Consider the following 20,713-nt stretch of genomic DNA (forward strand, 5'->3'; position numbering starts at 1 on the left):
TCTGCCTTTCCTAAAACCAGCTTGAACATCTGGATGTTCATGGTTCACATACTATTGAAGCCTGGCTTGGAGAATTTTGAGCATTACTTTACTAGCGTGTGAGATGAGTGCAATTGTGTAGTAGTTTGAGCATTCTTTGGCATTGCTTTTCTTTGGGATTGGAATGAAAACTGACCTTTTCCAGTCCTGTGGCCACTGCTGAGTTTTCCAAATTTGCTGGCATATTGAGTGCAGCACTTTCACAGAATCATCTTTTAGGATTTGAAATAGCTCAACTGGAATTCCATCACCTACACTAGCTTTTCGCATAGTGATGCTTCCTAAGGCCCACTTGACTTCACATTCCAGGACGTCTGGCTCTAGGTGAGTGATCACATCATCATGGTTATCTGGGTCATGAAGATCTTTTTTGTACAGTTCTTCTGTGTATTCTTGCCACCTCTTCTCAATATCTTCTGCTTGCATTAGGTCCATACGTTTCAGTCCTTTATTGAGCCCATCTTTGCATGAAATATTCCTTTGGTATTTCTAGTTTTTTTGAAGAGATCTTTAGTCCTTCCCATTCTATTGTTTTCTTCTATTTCTTTGCATTGATATAATGTCCCTAGTGGTAAGGTTTTAAATAGATTATACTCTATTGTAGTAATTATTGTTGTTGTTAGTGTTTTTTTTAGAATCTCCATTTTCCCTCTATTTTTATTATTTATTTAATTTTTATTGATGTATAGTTGATTCACAATGTTGTGCCAATCTCTGCTGTACAGCAAAGTGACTCTATTTTACACACACACACACACATATATATATATATACATTCTTTTTAAAATATTATTTTCCATTATAGTTTATCCCAGGATATTGAATATAGTTGCCTGTGCTATACAGTAGGACCTTGTTGTTCATGGTTTTATCCTTGGTGTCACCGGTAAGTCCTCTTACAATGTGAGATGATACCTTATTTTTATAAACATTTACAATGGAACTAACCATGCCAGACTCTGTGTTAAGCAGTTAGGGTTAAGTGTGACAGAAGCAAATAAGGAGTAAATTCCTTGGAGAATTTACAGTGTGGTGGACGAGTCACATGAATTGATAATGGTGCACTGGACTAAGGATTATGGTATAGGAACCACTGGATGTTGAGGGCATTGCTAGAGCATGGAAGAGGACACCTCGCCAAGTATCCAGGGCAAGTTTGTATACGACATGCCTAGCTTAGGTTTTAACTGCCTTGTGTCTGGGTCTCAGAAGACTAGGATCTGAGCTCAGGGTGAGCAGAATTCAATTCATAGCTACCTCATAGTTCTCACCACAAGCTCTGTTGATCATCAAAAAGGATAGGAGAGCACAGGGACAAAAGGGTCCATCTGGCCAAACATACCTTCCTGGTGTCTCCCCGCTGTTCCTCATCAGGACAGGCCAGAGAGGTGGCAACTATCAGCACTCTTGTAGGCTGAGGAACTTCCCAGCTGTGAGATGAACCTACAAAGAAGCTCCCAGGCTTTTATCCCACATTTCCCGTCCCCCACTAGAAAGTCTATGTCAGTAGCCACAGAGAGCTTCTGCTCTCACAGAAGGCTATGTTATGCTGGTCAGCATGCCATATCACCCAGGCCTAGTGACTGGACACCATAACCTGGAATAATTACTGAGCCTTATTTGTTGAATATCTTTTTTTTTTCTTTGTCTAATCTATGCACGGCAAATCTCTCTATTTACACACGCACAAACTTTCTATTTGAGTTCCCCGCCGGGGGCATTGGAGGAGACCCTGGTTTGATTCCTGAGTTGGGAAGATCCGCTTGAGAAGGGATAAGTTACCCACTCCAGTATTCTTGGGCTTCCCTGGTGGCTCAGATGGTAAAGAATCCACCTGCAATGCAGAAGACCTGGGTTCAATCCCTGGTTTGGGAAGAACCCCTGGAGAAGGGAACAGCTACCCACTCTGGCTTAGAGAATTGCAAAACTGAGCAACTCTCACTTCACTGGGAGCATTTGGCAGACAGGCCTGGCCTATCAAATCAACTTATTGTAGCCTCTCAATATATGTTCTCCATTTCACATCTTCTCTGGTCACTTAAAGATTTCCAGGGCCAATCTCTACTAAGAAGCAGCCCTCCATCTGCATATCTAGGGTCAAGGTTTTAGACTCTGAGACCCAAGAGCTTTGCAACAGACCAGTGGGTGGCCAGTTTGGTCTCCATCCCCCTTTCTCCAGTGAACTTTCCACTCTCCTGACAGATCCACGAGGATACATACCACATGCAACAGGGCCTGCAGAAGCGGCTGAAAAACTGCAAGAGGATCAGGACAGACCAGACCTCCGTGTACCTTCAGAAGGTGCAGTGCGAGCAGCTGGAGCAGAGGCTGAAGCAGGCGGAGGCCTGGTTGCTGCAGATGGGACAGCTGGCCCGCTTGGTAGACTATATGATCTGCCAGAACCTCGTGTCCATCATAGAGGAGGAGATAACCTCTTTTGTGGCCAACATCCTGCAAGTGAGGTGGTGGATAGCATGGGGGAAGGTGGGCAGGCAGTCAGGGGCCGACTGGTGGGGAGCAATACTGCCCTCTGGCCCCACAACCTCTCCTGACCTTTCTTTACAGGCCCCAAGGCAGAAACCTTTACTCTCAGCACAGCTGGTCTTTGACAGTCGTGGTCAGCTGTCTCATGAGCCCTGTATTGAAAATATGATCCAGATTTTAACTGTGGGCCTAAGGTCTACGAAGGCGTCTGCCCTGAAGGTATTATGGCTTGGGCAGGGGGCTGGCTGGAGGAATTCCCTACAGGGAATACCCTGTTCCTATTATCTAGAATCAGAAGCCCTCAGCCTGGTCTGAACCCTCATTGTTTGCTCTTTCTGCCCCTTCTTTGCACCTTGGCATGAAGGTAATGCAGTCTACAGACCTGAAGGCCTTCTGGGAGTCCCTGTATATTGAAGGTATTTAAGGAGCCCTAGGCAGTGGGGAGGAAGGGTGGAAGGAGGGAGAAGGGCACATGCAGTGTCCTCATGGCCATAGAGTCAGGCACTGGACATGGATGGAGCAGCTCTAACCTGGGTCTGAACATGTGTTGCGGGGTAGGAGGGTAGAGGCATGTTTTGCTCCTCGTGAGTGTGCCAATGGGATTTTGTGATGGGTGGGTGCTTTGTATGTGAGAGAAGAGAGTCAAAGATAACTTCAAAGTTTTTGATTGGACAACCTGGAAGAATGGAGTTCCTGTTTACTGAAGTTGGAAGACTGCATGAGGAGCAATTTGGAGGGGACTGGGTGGAGGTCAGAGCCCATTTGCGGCTGTTAAAAGTTTGAGGTGCAAGGTAGGCATCTAGGTAGAGGTGTGGACTCTGCAGTTGTTTAAATGGGATTGGAATTCAGGGAGAGATCTGAGTTAGACACAAATTCCAGAGAAAATAGATGGTGTTTAAAACCATGAAACTGGGTTAGTTCTAGAAAGTGAGTCCTGATGGGGAAGGGAAGAGATCTGAGGACGGGCCCTTGGGAGGGGGCACCGTGGTGTTTACGTGTTTGCTGTATGAATCTAATTTATGAACATTTTGATGCCTCTTCTCCCTTTTTGTGCAAATCTTAAATACCGAAGTTGGCAATTAACCAGTTTCTAAGAATTAAGGCGTGTCTGACTCTTTGTTACCCTGTGGACTGTAGCCCACCAGGTTCCTCTGTCCATGAGATTCTCTAGGCAAGAATACTGGAGTGGGTTGCCATTTCCTTCTCCAGGGGATCTTCCTGACCCAGGGATCGAACCCAGGTCTCCCGCATTGCAGGCAGATGCTTTAACCTCTGAGCCACCAGGGAAACCCAAGAATTAAGGCGAAGGCTGGGTTCAAGGATATTCCTTAAGACAGGTGCTGAGGACTGGCTTGCTCAGCTTCCTTCCGCACCTCCTCCTCTGTTCTGCATTTCTGAGACTGCGTTTCTCAGACCTCCTCGAGGCTGGGAGTCATAGGTTATTTAGAGCTATATGTGACTTCAGTTCAGAATTGAGGTAAGTAGGGGAGAGAGGCAGGACGCATGCCATCTGTTCTGCTGGTGGGGCTCGTAATCATTTATGATCATGTGTTTATGTAGCTGGTGGTATGGCGATGACATCCCAATTTGCCAGGCAGCACTAATCCCTGGACACATGGCCTAGAGTGGTTTTGTTTTTCAGTTCTTGCAGTCATTCACAACTCATGTAATTTTATAAAAGAATTGCTTATACTGGGCTTATACTGAGCTACTTATACTGGGCTTCCCTGGATTGGGTAGATCCCCTAGAGAAGGGAATGGCTACCCAATCCACTATTCTTGCCTGGAGAATCCATGGACAAAGGTGCCTGGCAGGCTACAGTCAGTGGGGTTGCAAAGAGTTGGACACGACTGAGCGACTAATGCTTTCACTGCATATGCTAGCTGGAGTAAATTTTGCTGTCTGCATCTAAACCCTAACAGATTCCCTGACACTATGCTTATGATATAGATGTATGTGTAAACTCACTCTTGAATAGAGAATGTGTAAGGTGTGTAATGTGTGTGTCCACACTCAGGGTAGAGGGAGAGGTTGTATATGGTCCCTGGAGGGCACTCATGGACAATCGTGGTATGTCCCCCACTAGACGAAGATGAAGAAGACTACTCAGACTCAGACTTCATGATGCCCAAGTTCCAGGGCCAGCCCAGCGATGCTGTGGACGTCTTCTGTGGCCCGAATATAGGATTGGTGTGGCCCTGGAAGTCTCGCACAGTTACTGAAGCCCTGGAGGTCCATGGGCACCGGCTTCGGGGCCAGTACTTACCCCTTGATTATAAGCAGCTGCAAGAGGACCTGGACAACAGCTCCCAAATCCAGCAGGCACTGGCTGTCCAACAGGCCCTGCTGGAGGTGAGGACAGAGGTTTAAGGAATGGGATGGTGGCCACCAGTTCCTGTCACAGCCGCCCGCCTCTGCCCTAAACCCCTTGTCTGCCTCTAGGACATGCTGCAGGAGGTGCAGGAATTCTGCAGGGATTATCACTGGATGACAGGCGTTTATGAGTTCCTGCAAGCCTGGGGGTGTCAAAAGCTGGAGTCTATGAGAGGTTATCCTATTAAGAACTACGTGATGCTGGTGACCCGCCTGAACGCTTGGCAGGCCCAAGTCTCCGGGATACCCATGGAGTTGATCACAAGAGGCAGGCTGTTGCTGCTGAGCTGCCGCAACATACGGGCGGAGATGGGTGAGTGCTGCTTAGCCTCCGTTCTTGGCTTTTTAAAATTTTATTTATTTATATATTTGTGGCTGCACTGGGCCTTCGTTGCTGCATGCCATGGCCTTTCTCTGCTTGCAGCGAATGGGGACTACTCTCGCGTTACGGTGGCCCTCGAGTAGGGGCTTCTCGCTGCAGTGGTTTCTCTTGTCGTGGAGCACAGGTTCTAGCCATGTGGGCTTCAGTAGTTGCAGCGTGCGTGTATGCTCAGTTGCTAAGTCATATCTGACTCTTTGCGACCCTTATGAACTGTATTCTGCCATCCTCCTCTGTCCACAGGGTTTCCCAGGCAAGCATACTGGAGTGAGTTGCCATTTCCTCCTCCAGGGGATCTTCCTGAGCCAGGGATCGAACCTGCATCTCCTGTCTCCTGGGTTGTCAGGAGGCTTAACCACTGAGCCACCTGCGAAGCCTGGTAGTTGCGTCCTCACTGGTTGTGGCACGTGGGTACAGTTGCCCCATGGCATGTGGAATCCAGGGATGGAGCCTGTGTCCCCTGCACTGGCTGGCGGTTTCCTAACCACTGCATCACCAGCGAAGTCCTATCCTCCCTTCTCTCTTTCGCCTTCTGTACCGTATCCACATGGCCCTTTGGGCCTTCAGCGTCCCCCAGAGACCTTTGGTGCAGGAACTAGTAGAGCCTCGCAAAGCCCCAGGTCCCATCCTTCCCTTTGCCAGCTGTCCACTACAGGGGACGGCCTCTCCATCTGTGTTGGCCCAGCTCATCCCCCACACTTCTCAGGAAAGGTGTCTCTGTCACCTGACATTTTCTCTTCTTATGGTGTGGAAGGAGTCAGACCAAATGTGACTGAGGAAAATCTTTGCTTGCTCCTTAGGCTAGAAGAATTCAGTTTCTTTATTGAGACCCTCAGGAATCAAGGGTGCCCTCTCTCCACATGTAGCAGTCAAAATCGACACCACGATTTGTATGTATAAAAAGTTACTCTCTTTAACTGATCTTGGCTTGTGCTGTAGCCTTAAATTCTGCTGATGGTAAAAGAACAGACAGTTGGCCCTCCATATCTGTATGTTCTATGTCTGTGGGTATAATTCCAGAAAGTCTCAAAAAAGCAAAACTTGAACCGACAACTGTTTATATAGCATTTACACTGTATTTACAACTATTTACATAGCATTTACATCGTTTTAGGTGTTTTAAGTAAACTAGAGATGATTTAAGGCGCTTCGCACGTGGCGCTAGTGGTAAAGAATCTGCCTACCAACGCAGAAGACATGAGATGCAGGCTCAATCCCTGGGTTGGGAAGATCTCCTGGGGGAGGGCATGACAACCCAATCCAGTATGGTTGTCTGGAGAGTCCCATGGACAGAGAAGCCTGATGGGCTACAGTCCATGGGGTCACACAGAGTCAGACATGACTGAAGTGACTTAGCACACAGCACAGAGATGATTTAAAGTACACAGGGGGTCATGTATAGGTTATAAACAAATACTATGCCATTTTATAAGGGAACTGAGCATGTGTGGGGTTTGATATCCTCAGAAGTCCTAGAACCAATTCCCCTAAGGACAACTGTATTCCAATTGAAAGTGAACACATTTTTTTTTCCATTTAAAGTAGGACTTTTGGTCTAATTCAGTCTATTTGGGGTAATTGGTCAATTCAAAATTCATACTACGGTTCTGGGTTGTTCTGTTTCTCAAGCGTCCTCAGCTCACTTTCCTCCCAGGGTGGCACCTGGCATTGGAGGGGGCTTCAGGGCCGTGTGCTCTTCTTGGCTGGCTTCTGTTGACTTCCATGAGGTCTCTGCCCTCCTTCTGACCTTGCTGCTTCCGCTGCAGCTGCGTCCTGAGCTGGAGTAGCTGGCCGGTGTTCTCTCAGCTGGTAGGAACCCAGAGGGTCTGCCCTTGCTGACCTGGCTCTGCACTGGCTCCTGTTGACACCACATGTCCTTGACGTTTTAGTGAACCCTTCATCCAGTCTTTGTCCTAGGCTGGCCACCCCCATAGCTTCTGCTGAAGGGCCCCTCGCCCCTCAACCCAGGAACACCATCCGGGCCTGCTGGCTATCAACTCTCCACTGTTTCCTGTATCCACTGCCGTCTGAGAGCTGTGGGGTCTTGGGAACATTAACTTTGATCCTCTTTCTCATGCCCTGGTTTCTGCTCTGCTGTGACTGTCTCATGTCACACGAGTATAAGGGCACCCTGCAAGTCATCTCCCCAGAGTGACTACATGGAAAGTGGAGCTCAGGCCCACTTGCTATCTATTCGCCCCTCAGCCCATCTCAGTTTCCCACTTCAGGTGTCTACCTACCCACACGAGCCCAAGGCCCAGTTGTTGGTCTCCCTGGATCTCTGAGAAGTCTGGTTTAAGACGTAGCCTCGTTCCTCTTTTCTCTTCTTCCCTTCCTGTGGGAAGCGTGTCTCACACTACAGTTTGCTGGCTAAATGCCTCCACCCAGGAGATGGCTGTGGAGAGACACAGAGCACAGTAGATTGGGAAGCTGGTTCCTCCAGGAAATTGAGAGGTTCTATTTTGTGACCTAACATCCCCAGATGGCAATGTCTGCTTTCTGCAGAGATTAGGTACTTTCAGACTCATACCCTCTAGGCCTGCTTGGTTTATGAAGGTGGGAGGCCTTGGAGCTGGGCATCAAAGTGCTTGCTTGCCTAGCTCTCCCTGCCTTTGCCCCTCCACAGATGAAAGCACAGGCTTCCTTAGGTATCTCCTAGGTGACAGAACTCCCTACTCCTATCCCCACCCTCCCTCCTAAATGTACAGAGGGTTCAGGCTGGCCAGGCAGAAGCAGGAGGGCATGTGATTGGCCTGCCTTCTTTCTGACCCTGGTTGCAGTGGGCTTTGCTCCACTCTTGCTCAGGAAGTCGGTGTTCTTTCTAATTTGTTGACTTCTTTGTCCTTAATCCAAGGTCAACTGACCTCTTTAAGAGGAACAGATGGAGAGAGAAAAGCGCTGGGTTCAGAACTGTGGCTCTGTTTTTACTGGTTTGCATGACTTCATATCACTGAGCTTGTTTCTTTATTTGTAACATGGACATAATAATGTAGCCACTCACTGGGTTATGGGAAGGAGGATTAAATGAGATACTATTTGTAATATTCCTAGCATTGAGTATGGCATGCAGCAAATGCTTAGTTTTTTTTTCGTTTCACCTTGTTCTCTTCTGTTCACTTTCATCCTTCTAGTCTTATGTATTTATCCTGCGACTTTGCTCCTCTTCTATCTGGGCTCCCTTTAATAGAAAATGATAATGAGTTGGCCTCAACAGAAACTTGAGTTCGTACTTTTCTCACCCATCTCCCTAACTCCACCACATCCAACCTGTCACCAAATCCTTTCCATTCTTCTGCCTCCTAAGTATCTCTCAAATGTCTTTTCTCATCCATCTCCAACTTGCAACCCGGAGGAACCCTGGTACTTTATCAGTCTACTGCTCCTTCTTACCACATGGTGTCACTGTTGAGCTCTTGGTCTTCACCAACCTGGTGCTGCTGCTCAGAAAGCAGCACCATTGCAAGGGTCCAGCTACTGTCAGAGGCCAGTGGGACAGTTTGGAAAAGGATAAGTTCACATCTTTGTGTTCTGCTCAACCTTGAGTACCCCTTGGAGGTTCTCTTGTCTTGGTTTTCTCAGTTTCATCTCTTGGTGCCAATTCCTATTGGTTACTTTCTTCAAAACCCCATCAGATCCATTCCTTGTATGTCTCAATTATATGCCCCTGGAACTCACTATCCTACTTTCCCTTGTCTTGGTTTTCTCAGTTTCAGCTCTTGGTGCCAATTCCTATTGGTTACTTTCTTCAAAACCCCATCAGATCCATTCCTTGTATGTCTCAATTATATGTCCCTGGAACTCACTATCCTACTTTCCAGTTGCAGAGATGCTCATGAAAGATGAGTCAATTTACTTTTAACCCTTCAAAGCATAAAATATAACAAGATGGAGCCAGGCTGCCAGCGTTTGAATCCTTGCTCTACCATATGACCCCATCATATTGGTATTATTCCTGTCCTTGGCGACAGTGGAGTTCATATTGCCAAAGCCAGCTTCCAAGATTATCTTCCAGCTGCAAATCCACCTGACAGCTTGTTTTCTTTAATCCTTAAAAAACAAAAGGCAAAGTGCACACTCTTCTTGGTCCTTCTTCTGCTAGAGCAGATGCAGTAAGACTCCTCAGACAGAAACTGTTTATCTGGTGGGCATTCTGCTTATCAGGGACATGGCGTTCCCCTGCCTTTGCACATGCTTTCATCCACTGGGTGTGCCCCTGGGAGCCTTAACCACCTAGTGCAGTCGGCTCCAGTGCCCCCTGCCCTGAGGACGCCTTTCCCAGTCTCTGCAGACTTCCTTCCTCTTCACTGAGCCAGGTTGAGGGCCGGCTGGAGAGCATTTATTGCACTGATACGTGATTGTCCATTTATATATTTGTCTCTACTGCCATATTGTGAGCCTCTCTGGGTGAGAACCTTTCTGTCTCACTCATCACCCTTGTCTGCTGGTGCCCAGCACGGGCCCCAGTGAACTGCAGCTAATGACACCAGGCAGGGGTCCAGTACGTGTTCAGTGACTGAGGGAACCAGTTCATGCTCTGGCTTCCCCTTCAAGCTGCTCTCACTCCAGCCTCCCCTGGATGCTCCCTGGGCACTGCAGCCCCTCACGCCTCACTCTCTCCTGTCTTCAGAATCCAAGCTGGTAAACATCAGGAAGGACATTCTTGAACAGGTACAGAACGAATGCCAGAGCCGCAGTCAGCAGCTGATAACGGAGCTCACAGGTTTCATGAAGGCCTTCCAAACCATCAACTCAGACATCCACTCCATTGCATGGTGCTCCCAGAAGGTGGGCGCTCCCAATCCTTCCTCCCCGGCTTATCCAGGGCCATCCCGCTCACGTGCTAAGCACACTCCCTTCCGGTCTCTGCTGAGCTCCCAGTGGGGCTTGATGCCCTTAAACTGCATTCACCTGTGTGACCTGCCCTGGCCAGTTCTCATCCTGTTCACATGGCCCTCAGTATCCTCATGATATGGGGAGGCCCTGATGTGATGAGAGAGAGACAGTCCTGCTTTCAGAGACAGAGTTCTGCTCTCTGTATGCTTAAGTAGAGATCCATTGCCCTGTCCTCAGGGCAATGACTCGATGGGGGAGGAGCTGTGCTGTCTCCAGGGAGACCTCGGTCAGATGGGGATCTGATCCCGGACTGCCCTGATCTCGGTGGGTTAAAAGGCAACTGCTGGGACCTGGAGCCTCTAGCAGGAGGGAGTGCCCTCAGGATGGGTGCAGAGAGATGCACAGGGCTATGAGGGTGCTGGTCTCATGCTGTCATCCCTGCAGCTGAATGAGGCCAATGAGCGGTACGCTGAGCTGGAGGAGCAAATGGAATACACGCGGTCACTCTATGAGCTCATCCGCAACCACTTTGGCCTCTTCAGTGCTGAGAATGAGGCACTGGACATCTCGGTGAGAAGGCATCTCCTCTGCCCCTCCCGCTGCTCCTCCCCACCACCACCAGCTCTGCTTGACCACACTTCTGTCTGCCCCTCAGCTTATGGACACATGGGAGTCATTCCAGTATGAGAAAAGCCAGGCCTCAGAGTTCCTGCTCAGCAAGCGGCATGCCATCGTGCCCAAGCTGCAGCAGCTGATGGCCACGGCACTGGCGGAGCTGGAAGGCGTGATTGAGAAGGCCCTGTCTGGTCCGTTCATGGACCCTGCACAGGAGCAGAGGAGCACCGAGCGCCAGCTAATCTCCCTGGAGCGTCAGTACCAGAGCACAGTCAGCAGCCTCTGTGACCTGCACCATGCCTACACCACCTTCACTGGTACCCAGGGCCCCGCCCCCTCTGCCACCACCACCCTTGGGTGGTATGATCCTGGGTGGTGTGATCCTGGGTTGTGTCCTGGGTGATCCTAAGCAAGTCTTAGAATCACATACCTTCATTTTAGTCTCTTTCATATGCAAAGATCGCAGGACAAAATCTAAATCCATTGGGTATGTCAAGTGTTGTGCTTAGGGTGGGGATAAACGTTGTGCTTAGATGGGAGCTCATGGTCTGGAGGAGAAAGCAAATAGGTGAGTGTTCCATCAGAATGTGATGGGATCGGAGGGCTAAAAGCCTGTGCAGAGAAATGTAAATGTGTTCTCATTGTAGTCCTTAGCCGTTGTGTAGCCCTGTTCAACTCAGGCCTACAGCCGGCAGCAAGTCCCAGATAAAAACGGGTGTGGATGCTCCATGGCCACTGCTTCCAGCCAGTGTGGTGGAGAGAGGTGGCTGCTGAGGGCTTCCCTGGCCCCGAGGAGGAAAGCCGGACCGAACTCTTGGTCTTGGCCCTTCTGTGCAGTGTGCGGCTAGGCTGCTTCCCTTCTGCACCGGAAGGACTTTGTGGGCTGCAGGTTCTTTTCACAGGTGCGGTCACTTCTGTCGCTCACTTGTATCCTTTGCAAGGGCATATTGCTTCTGAGTTGACTCTTAGCCAGCTGCCAACCGCTACCATCTCTGACTGTGAGGTCCCCAATCCCAGGGAGGAGATGCTCTGGGACCATCCTAAAACAAGGGACTTCCTTTGGTCAAGTATTGGGGGACCCTCATCCCATGCTCTAGCTGATGTAGACCACAGACCTTGGCCTTTCCTGCTAGTGGTTGGGATGTTTGTGGAAAAGTAGAGTAGGGGACTCTGGCCTTGTGGGGTTTAACCTGGAAAACTGTACAGCACTGATTTTATTTCCTTTTTCCACCCCTGTCTCTTCACCAAACTCCCAGTTTTTATTATTAATACAACAATCTAGGATCTTAGATCTAGACCATTAATGCTACAGTTTATTTTCTGTTCTGTGTCTTTTATTTTACTTGCTATCTTTGACATTTGCTTTGTTCTGTAACCGTGTTAACAACTATTTTGACATCTAAGGTTGCATGGTTTTGTTTACCCACTTCCAGTTTTAAAAATACCACATCTTTTTAGTTTTTTTCACCTCTTCCTTGGATGGCTGCAGTAACTCTTTGAGTAATTGTGTTTTTTTCTAAGAAGGGAGTTGGAGGTGTTAGAATTTCTAAGGTATTTATGACTAAGAATGACTGTATAATGTCCTTATATCACAGCTTGGCTAAATATTGGATTCTGAAGTCAAAAAATTGGCTCCTCTGTCCTTGGGATTAAGAGGAGTCAAGAATGTCAGGGAGGGTGGATAGCAGTTCTTAATGAGGGGGGGGCACTGCCTAGGTCTCATTCAGAAACTGACGTTTGATCAAGGACTCCAATGTGGTAAGGGAGTGAGCCATATAGTTCTCTAGAAGAGAGTGTTCCAGAAAGAATGAGCTGCCAGTCAAAGGCCCTCATCAAGAGGGAGCAGGGCTGGAGTATCTGAGCAATAGTGAAGGGTGGTGTGGCTGAAGTGGCATAAGAGAGACAGACTCTAATCAGTAGACGAGGACACCTTCCCTTTCATCCCTATCACGTTTTCCTAGAGTTTCTTTCCCTGGACTAACTCTCCCTTTGTTTATTGTACTGAACAGTTTTGGATACTACGCCCCCACCCCCCAACCTTGTCCCCTGCACTTTCAGGACCCTCCCTTCTGTCAGTATGGGATCTTGACTGATCATGCCCCCACATGACCCCCGAGCCTATTCCACAGGGGACGAGAGTCCTGTGCCCTTGCCAGTCTGTGGGACCCGCCCCATCGTGCAGCAGCAGCACATCTGGCACCTGTACAGAGTCATCTCTGAAAACATCAGTGAATGGAAGTGCATGGCTTTTGCCAAGGTGCTGACGCCCTCCTTGGAGCCCCTGCCCGGGTGTGAAGCATTTCTAGGGCTGGGGGTGGGAGGGTCTCCAGCTGCCGGTGTGCCTCTCCCCCCACAGTTCAATCTGGCTCTGGCCCAGGAGAAGACAGACGGCTGGCTGACAGAGGCGGCCCGGGTAAGTGCGACCCTGGGGCTGCATAGCCCAGTGCTGCAGCGCTGCATGCACATGCTGGAGGAGTTTCGCAGCCTCCTTCCCCTGCTGAACAAGCTGGGCAGCCTCCAGGTGCAGAACCTCAACTGCCAAGCACTCCTGCGAGGTGGGTTTGGTTAGAGTCAGAGGGCTGGGGGAGGGAAGGACATAGGGGTAGAACAATGGGACAACTCACTTCTCTATGGCTTTTTTGGAGAAGCATCTTTCCTCCCTGGGCTGCCCTGACCTTTCCCCATGGACCACAGCCTCCTTCCCCTCACTGAGACAAGCATGTTTAATCTCCCACACTACCACGTGGATCCTCTCTGCTGCCCAGGGCTGGACTTAGGCTGGAGTCTTAGTTCTGGACTCTGAATTGTGCTCTGGACCTTGGGTTCTGGGCCCCTGCCTCTATGTCATGCTTTGAGATGTGCTGTCTGGGCTGGGCTAGGTTGGGCTCTGCCAAAGACCGAGTGTTGCTCTGACTTGCTGTCCCTCCACCTCCAGCCTTAGGGCTAAGCAGTCTCTACAGCATAGAGCTCCTAACAGTGGGCCAGCTGCTCTCTTGTCCGCTGCTGGAGTTTACAGATCGAATCAATCAGGTGGGCCCTCCCCAACAACCCCACTGAGGAGGGGTAGCTCAAGCCCAAGGCCTGTTTGCTAAGCTCTAAAAGAGCCAGTTAAGACCCAGCAGCCCCTTGAGACAAGGGGGACGGCAGATATTGGTCTGTGGGGAGGGGGTTGAGATTGCTATCCTCCTGGGGAGTATGGGGATCTGATGGGTGGTTCCAGACTCTCTGTGACTGAGAGTATGTCCCTCCTCTACAGGGGAAGGAAGTGGGTGGCAGCCTCTAAGTGGTGGGCACACAGGATGGCAGATGTCCCCCAATACTTACCCTGTCCCCAAAGAGCATGAGTTGATTGATGTATTGTCTGCTCGGCCAGAGCTTTGCAAAAGAGTGGGTTTCAGGGCAGCAGCCCTAGGTCACAGTGTGATGCTGGCGGCTTGCCTTTGAAGCCAATGACCTCGGTCTCCCTCTCCGAGACCCGCTCTCTTCTGAGCCCTGGACCTCGAGTCCAAGCTCCAGGGCTATCCCCTGAGCCATGCCCCAGTCCCGGCTCCTAAGTCTCCGTTCTTCCAGATCTGGAGGACTGAAAACATACGGACTCATGCCCACGAGGCGCTCCTGAGGCTGCGGCGGGCCTGGGAAGCACGCCAGCTGCGACTGCTCAACTTCATCCTGCATGTGCCCTACGAGTCCCCAGTCTCTGAGCGCTCCAAGAGGCAAGCAACCCGCAGCCCTCAGTGGCAGGTAGTGGGCAAGGACAGCGGCACCTTCATCCTCTCAGGTGAGGAGGCCCTCTTAGGGCTCAGTGATAGCCAGACAGGGTGAGGGGCATATTCATCCACCAAGTTCTGCCAGATCTGTCTTCTCTAGCCAGGGCCCCTGCCCTCCTGGACAGCCTGAGCCATCTGTCTTTTCTGAGACAGTATCTTCCATGCAGCTCCCACACAGTCTTAATCTTCTTGGGAGCCCCTCACTCCCTCTCTCCTGCCCAATGTCTGGCCTCTTCAGCAAAGGTCTCCCCTTTATGGTCACATCTCCACAGTGTTCAATGCTCTGTCCTCTAGGCTGCACCAGCTCATTCATTCCTTTGTCCTTCCCTCGTCAAACTCACCTGCCTCTTCTGAGCCAAATTCAGGAGACTCTTGAGATTATCAGACCAAAGTCCTGTCTCCTGTGAACTCCCAGACAGGGACAAGAGAACAGAGATGGGTGTGCGATGGAGCAGTGAAAAAGTAGAAGTGAAAGTCGCTCAGTCGTGTTTGACTCTTTGCGACCCCATGGAGTGCACAGTCCATGGAATTCTCCAGGCCAGAATTCTGGAGTGGGTAGCTGGTCTCTTCTCCAGGGGATCTTCCCAACCCAGGGATTGAACCCAGGTCTTCTGGTTAGCAGGCAGATTCTTTACCACTGAGCCATCAGAAAGAGGAGCAACTTGAAACAAGCAGGAGACTGAGAGAAGTCTTCCGTTTCCTTAGGAAAAGGCCTCACGCTGACTTCTGAAGGAGTACAAGTTTGCTAAACATGCAAAGGCAGAAGGGCTTGCCAGACAGAGGGCGCAGTGTATGTCCAGGCACCTAAAATGGAATAATTAGGGAACTGCCAGTAAAGGAGAAATCCTCTTATCCGGTCTAATTAAAAACAGCCAGCGGATTCAAAAAGTTAAATAGGGCAATCAGTCATAAAATATGCATACATGGCTTAAGATTTTTATGTTAGCTTAAATCATATAATGTACATGTATTTACTAACCTTTTAACCTGAGGACAAGAGCTTTTCTTTGATTTGCAGTCAACTGATAGAGGTTCCGCACTGCCTTTGTAGTATTAATACATTGTCTGCTATTTCCACTTTCCATTTCTGAAAGTTGAGAAGTGACACGAGGACACTTATGAAGCTGAGTCCAGAATTTTTCTAGAGTTTTATTATAATTTCACAGTTTAAAAAAACTGACTTGTCTATACCTAATTTGGGCTTCCCAGGTGGTGCTAGTGGTAAAAAAAAGTCCACCTGCAGTGTAGGAGATGTAAGGGTTCAGTCCTTGAGTTGGGAAGATCTTCTAGAGGAGGGCATGGCAACCCACTCCAGTATTCTTGCCTGGAGAGTCCCTTGGACAGAGGAGCCTGGCAGACTACAGTCCATAGGGTAGCAAAGAGCCGGACAAGACTAAAGCAACAGCATGGACACCTAATTTAATATCATGCCTTTATTTTTTCATAGTTTTCCTTTACTTCTGAAGGCTTCCATAGTTTTTATAGAACCAGCAACTCTTTCCCCACCTGTATTTCACTGATTAACATAATACTAGATTAAATTCTATAATTAAAATATAACTCACATAATAAACAGAACTCACATAAACAGTTTTGCAAACACACTCTGACTGTTGGTGAGCATATGGTTCAACTAGTGGAGGAAAAAATGTTTATATCTTCCAGAGAATAGTTTGAGATCTGTGCGTTTCAGCGTGTTTTGGGTATCAGTCGCCTGCGCCCTTGCCCCATCTGACTGCTAGCTCAGCTCAGCTCAGCTCAAGTCCACTCTTCCTTAGATTACAGCAGACTGCAGGACTCTATCCATGAAAGCCTTCAGGTGTTGTTCAAGATCCTGGCCATCCAGAAGTCAGGAGACTTAAACAGAATTGCTCTGGAGTGGGTGACCATCATGCACGGCCTGAGTGAGTGCAGGCCTCTAGCTGGGCTCATAGGTGGGACCTGACGGGAGATGACGGGGAGAGAGGTGCGGGTTGGGGAAGACAGAGTGAGCACCACCTTCAGAGCCATTTTTTGGGCTAAAGTGACCAGGTCTTTATTCACGTTGCAGGTTTTCTCTCCTTCGTGCAAGGTCCCGGGGTCCTACTAAGCAGCTTTTTTGGGGGTAGGGCGCCCCAAGAGGGCAGGAGGAGGCTGGTCCCTCTTGCAGAAGCTAGAACCCTAGTCTCCCTCCATTGTTCCCCTGACTGCCCTCACAGGTGCCCTGCTGCAGGTGTGGGTGACTTTCCAGCAGAAGTGGATCTTCCTAAATAAAGTTCTGCATGAGATGCAGATCCAGTTTCCGAGTCCTGAGCTGGTAGGGAAGTGGGTGTGGCAGGGTGGACCAGTGCTGCTGAGCAGCAGGGCTCTGGGTCGGAGTGGGGGCGCTGCCCTCACCTTGCCCTCTCTTACCACAGAGCACCCGTTTCGAGGCCATGGATGCGCAGTATCGGACCCTGATGCAGATCTCTGTAGCTGACCCCCTGGTTCTGTCACTCATAGTGCCCAGTGCCAAGCGGAACCCTCTTTTCCAAGGCCAGCAGCTGCAACAACTGCTGCAGGAGGGTTCCATGGACCTGGAGGGCATCATCATGGCACTGGAGAGTGTGCTCTATGCCGTGCGCGCCCACTTCCCCCGCCTCTTCTTCCTCAGTGACAGTGAGCTCGTGGCCCTGCTGGCTGCCCCACTGGAGTCCTGTGAGGCCCAGCTGTGGGCTCGACGCTGCTTTCCTCACGTGCATGCCGTGAGCTTCGAGTCCAGTGAAACTGCAAAAGGCACGGATGACCCGGAGTCAAGCCCAAGCATAGAGACTCAGGTGGAGGCACTCGCGGTGTTCGGGGTGGGTGGGGAGGAGGTGCAGCTGCGGGGGCCCCTTCCTCTGCATCCCGATCTGCCCAAGTGGCTGGCTTCCCTGGAGGAGAGTCTGCGTTTGGCACTGGTGCACAATCTGCAGGACTGCGTGGCTGCCCGTCTTGCTCTGGGCCCGTCCCTAGACAAGGCCTTCAAGCAGGAAAACCAGTTTCCCCAGGAAAGCCAGTTGCCCGTGAAGATGTATGTCCAGCACTGGCTGGACTTAGTCCAGGCCTTCCCATGGCAGTGTGTGTTGGTGGCGGAGGAAGTGGTGTGGTGGGCCGGCATGGAGGAGGCTCTGCTTGAAGAGAGGACCCTGGCCATGGTCCCCATGCATGTGCGCAAGCTAGAGGTACTGGTGCATTTTCTCCGGGCCCAGAGGGCCTCTCAGGGTGAGCAGCCCCTGCCCTCTGTCCGCCAGACCAGCCTGCTCAGTGCCCTGCTTGTCATGGCGGTGACCCATCGGGACATATCCCAGCTGCTGCAAGAGCACCAGGTCAGTGGATTGACAGACTTCCACTGGGTCCGCCAACTCAAGTATCACCTGGGTTCCCCTCACACTGCTCCACAAAGCCCCCTGCAGGGTCTCAAGACTGCTGTGTCTACTGAGACCTTTCTGTCCCCAGCTGCATGCTGGATAGATGTGCTGGGTCGATCTTTCTTGTACAATTATGAGTACCTGGGTCCCAGACTGGGGTCCCTACCCAGCCTGCTGCCTGAGCGGCCAGCCCTCGTGCTGTTATTAGCCCTGGAAGAGGTGGCCTGCGGGACCCTACTGGGCCCCAGTGGTGTGGGCAAGGCAGCCATAGTAAAGAGCCTGGCCCAGGCCCTGGGGCGCCAGCTGGTGGTGATGCCCTGCTTGCCGCAGATGGAGGCCCGCAGCCTGAGCAACTACCTGAATGGTGCCCTGCAGGGAGGTGCCTGGCTGCTGTTAGAAGCAGCTCAGCACTTGCCCCTTGGCTTGCTCTCTGCCCTGGGCCAGCGCTTGGCCAAACTGCGCCACCTGTATGCCCCGCTGTACCAGGAAGCTTCCCGAAGTACCAGCACCATCGACCCCACCCACCCCTGGCTCCTCGGCAGCAGCTTCTTTGAGAGACATCATGTGGATATGCGCCTTGGCTACGGCTGTCTCCTGACGCTGCGGGCCCTGAGCCCTGCCATGCCTGCCAACCTGCGCCAACTGCTGCGGCCCGTGGCGCTGACCCTGCCCGACCTGCAGCAAGTGGCAGAGCTGACCCTGCTGGGTGCAGGGATCCGGGATGCTTCCCGCATCGCGACCCGCCTATCCAAGTTCTTCTCCCTAGAGCGTGAGCTGGTGTCTGGGCCCCTGCCCTGCCGCCTGCCCCTCCTCAGGAAAGTGCTAGAAGACACGATACAGGCTCTGAATGTGACCAAGGAGGACCCCGAGTCTGAGCAGTCCCGCAGCCTGGCCACCATGGAGGAGGCCACCCTGCTGCGCACCCTGCTGCGCTCCCCACTGTTCAGCCTCCTGGAGGGGGCCCATCTGCAGGACCTCCAGAAGCTGCTCTGTGGGCTCTTTCTCACCGCCTCCCAGGTGCTGGCAGAGCCTGTGACCCCCAGGCTGAGGAAGTCACTGCTGGTGGAGGAGTTACGGCAGGGAGGCCTGCATCCCAGCCCTGATATTTTGGGGTCCCTAGATCAACTGAGCCAGGCCCTGGGCCAGGCCTCAGGCATTTTGCTCCTGGGCCCAGCAGGCAGTGGCAAGACCATGTGTTGGCACAGCTTATTTAAGATCCAGAATCGGCTGGCGGCCATGGAGGACCCCACAACCCAGAGCTGCCAGCCTGTGGAAATTACTCACCTGTATCCAGGCGTCCTCAGCCCTCAGGAGTTCCTGGGATGGCTGGAGGGCCCCTGCTGGCACAATGGTGTCTTCCCCAGGCTGTTGCGTGAAGCCAGTCGGTGTAGGACCGTGGGCCCGAGGGGGCAGGTACAGGAATCAGTGGGGATTCATCACTGGATAATATGTGATGGAGCTGCCAGTTCTTCCTGGCTGGACTCTATCACTTGCCTCCTAGGTGACCCCCCACAGCTTAGCCTCCCCAATGGTCAGCAAATAGCACGACCCCCAGGTACTTTTCTTTTGATGGAAATGGGCGATACCACAGGCATGTCCCCCACAGTGGTGGGCCGTTGTGCCCTGGTGTGGTGTGGGGGGGAGCAGACTTGGCAGGGTATACTGAGCGTCCTGATGGCAGCCTTGCCCCGTGAGTACCGCCTGCAGCCCCAGACTGTCACTGAGCTCAGCCACCTGGCTGAAGGGCTGGTGCCCGCAACATTCCAGTTCCTCACTTGCCAGGGTGTTAGCTCTCTGCTGCAGGTACATGGACAGCGGGCCATTTGCCCAGGTGTGGCTGAAGTCACCAGCCTGGCTCGCATCTTGCGTTGTCTGCTCAACCCATACCTGCGCATAGATGAGGAGGAGAAGGCACATATCCCAGGTAGAGGCAAGGACTGATTTGAGAGCTATATGGCCTTGAGGATAGAGGGGATATAAGCTGAAGCTTGTGGCCCAGGTTCTTAGGTGGACTAGGGTCTTGGGACTGAAAGTGAGAAGTGATAGCCAACCTCTACTCTCTTTCCCACCCCCTCCTCTTTTTTCCTACTGGGGCTCCTTTCCTGGCCATGGTGACCTTCATAGAGGACCTCAGCTATAGTGATTCAAAGTGTATAGTGGCTCGAAGCATCAAGGCCTCAAAAAACAGCTGTCTGCACCAGAGCCAGATTGACAGTGATGCCGTGCCTAGTAAGCGCAGGGAGCACTTGCTGGCCATCAGCAGCTTTCTTTTTGCTGTGATCTGGGGCTTCGGAGCCCACCTTCCCTCCAGGTATCTACAGGGCTGGAGGGGGGAAATGGAGAGGGCGGAAATGGAATGACCCATGGGTGTCCAAACCCTGGCGCCATTGTTGGAGAAGGGTGGGGTGTGTGAGTGTATGGAAACTGAGTGTAATGGAACTGTTGTAACCATATGACACTCTCACCGTATGTTCATTTGAGCAGGCTCTGGCCCCTCTATGACACCTTCCTGAGGGATTCTATTAGTTGCCTCTCCAACTACTGTGAGCTGCCACCCTCAGACTCGGTGTTTGACCTACATGTATGCCCCGAAGATGGGACACTGGCCCCCTTCACTGGCCAATACCTGGGCAGCCGCATCAAGGGAACTCAGGGCACCTTCTACCCTTCTCCCCAGGTGTGAGGACAGTGGGGCTGAAGCTGGGGTTGGGGCTCAAAGAGATATCCTGGGTTGTACATGTCCTCGGCATAGCCGAGGGCTGCCTGCTCCCATTCCTTGAAACGTTTTTAAAATCACAAGAATACATGAAGTGTTCTGCAAATACAACTTTAATGTAAGCCTCCTAAGACCTTT

General features: G+C 51.2%; 1 protein-coding gene across 1 annotated transcript in view; it reads left to right on the plus strand.

The window, feature by feature from the left end:
* Positions 1-20,713, plus strand: part of DNHD1 (dynein heavy chain domain 1) — a 62,584-nt gene that overhangs the window by 18,784 nt on the left and 23,087 nt on the right. Inside the window, 17 exon segments of the mRNA XM_027563147.1 lie at positions 2,242-2,496; positions 2,605-2,742; positions 2,888-2,939; positions 4,611-4,876; positions 4,967-5,210; positions 9,904-10,061; positions 10,554-10,690; positions 10,692-11,041; positions 12,854-12,981; positions 13,081-13,279; positions 13,660-13,754; positions 14,295-14,502; positions 16,270-16,395; positions 16,690-16,787; positions 16,888-19,783; positions 19,984-20,170; positions 20,344-20,536. Coding sequence (XP_027418948.1) covers positions 2,242-2,496; positions 2,605-2,742; positions 2,888-2,939; positions 4,611-4,876; positions 4,967-5,210; positions 9,904-10,061; positions 10,554-10,690; positions 10,692-11,041; positions 12,854-12,981; positions 13,081-13,279; positions 13,660-13,754; positions 14,295-14,502; positions 16,270-16,395; positions 16,690-16,787; positions 16,888-19,783; positions 19,984-20,170; positions 20,344-20,536 — 5,730 coding nt within the window.

Source organism: Bos indicus x Bos taurus, chromosome 15 (genome assembly GCF_003369695.1).
Source record: "Bos indicus x Bos taurus breed Angus x Brahman F1 hybrid chromosome 15, Bos_hybrid_MaternalHap_v2.0, whole genome shotgun sequence".
In the NCBI taxonomy this organism is placed as follows: Eukaryota; Metazoa; Chordata; class Mammalia; order Artiodactyla; family Bovidae; genus Bos; species Bos indicus x Bos taurus.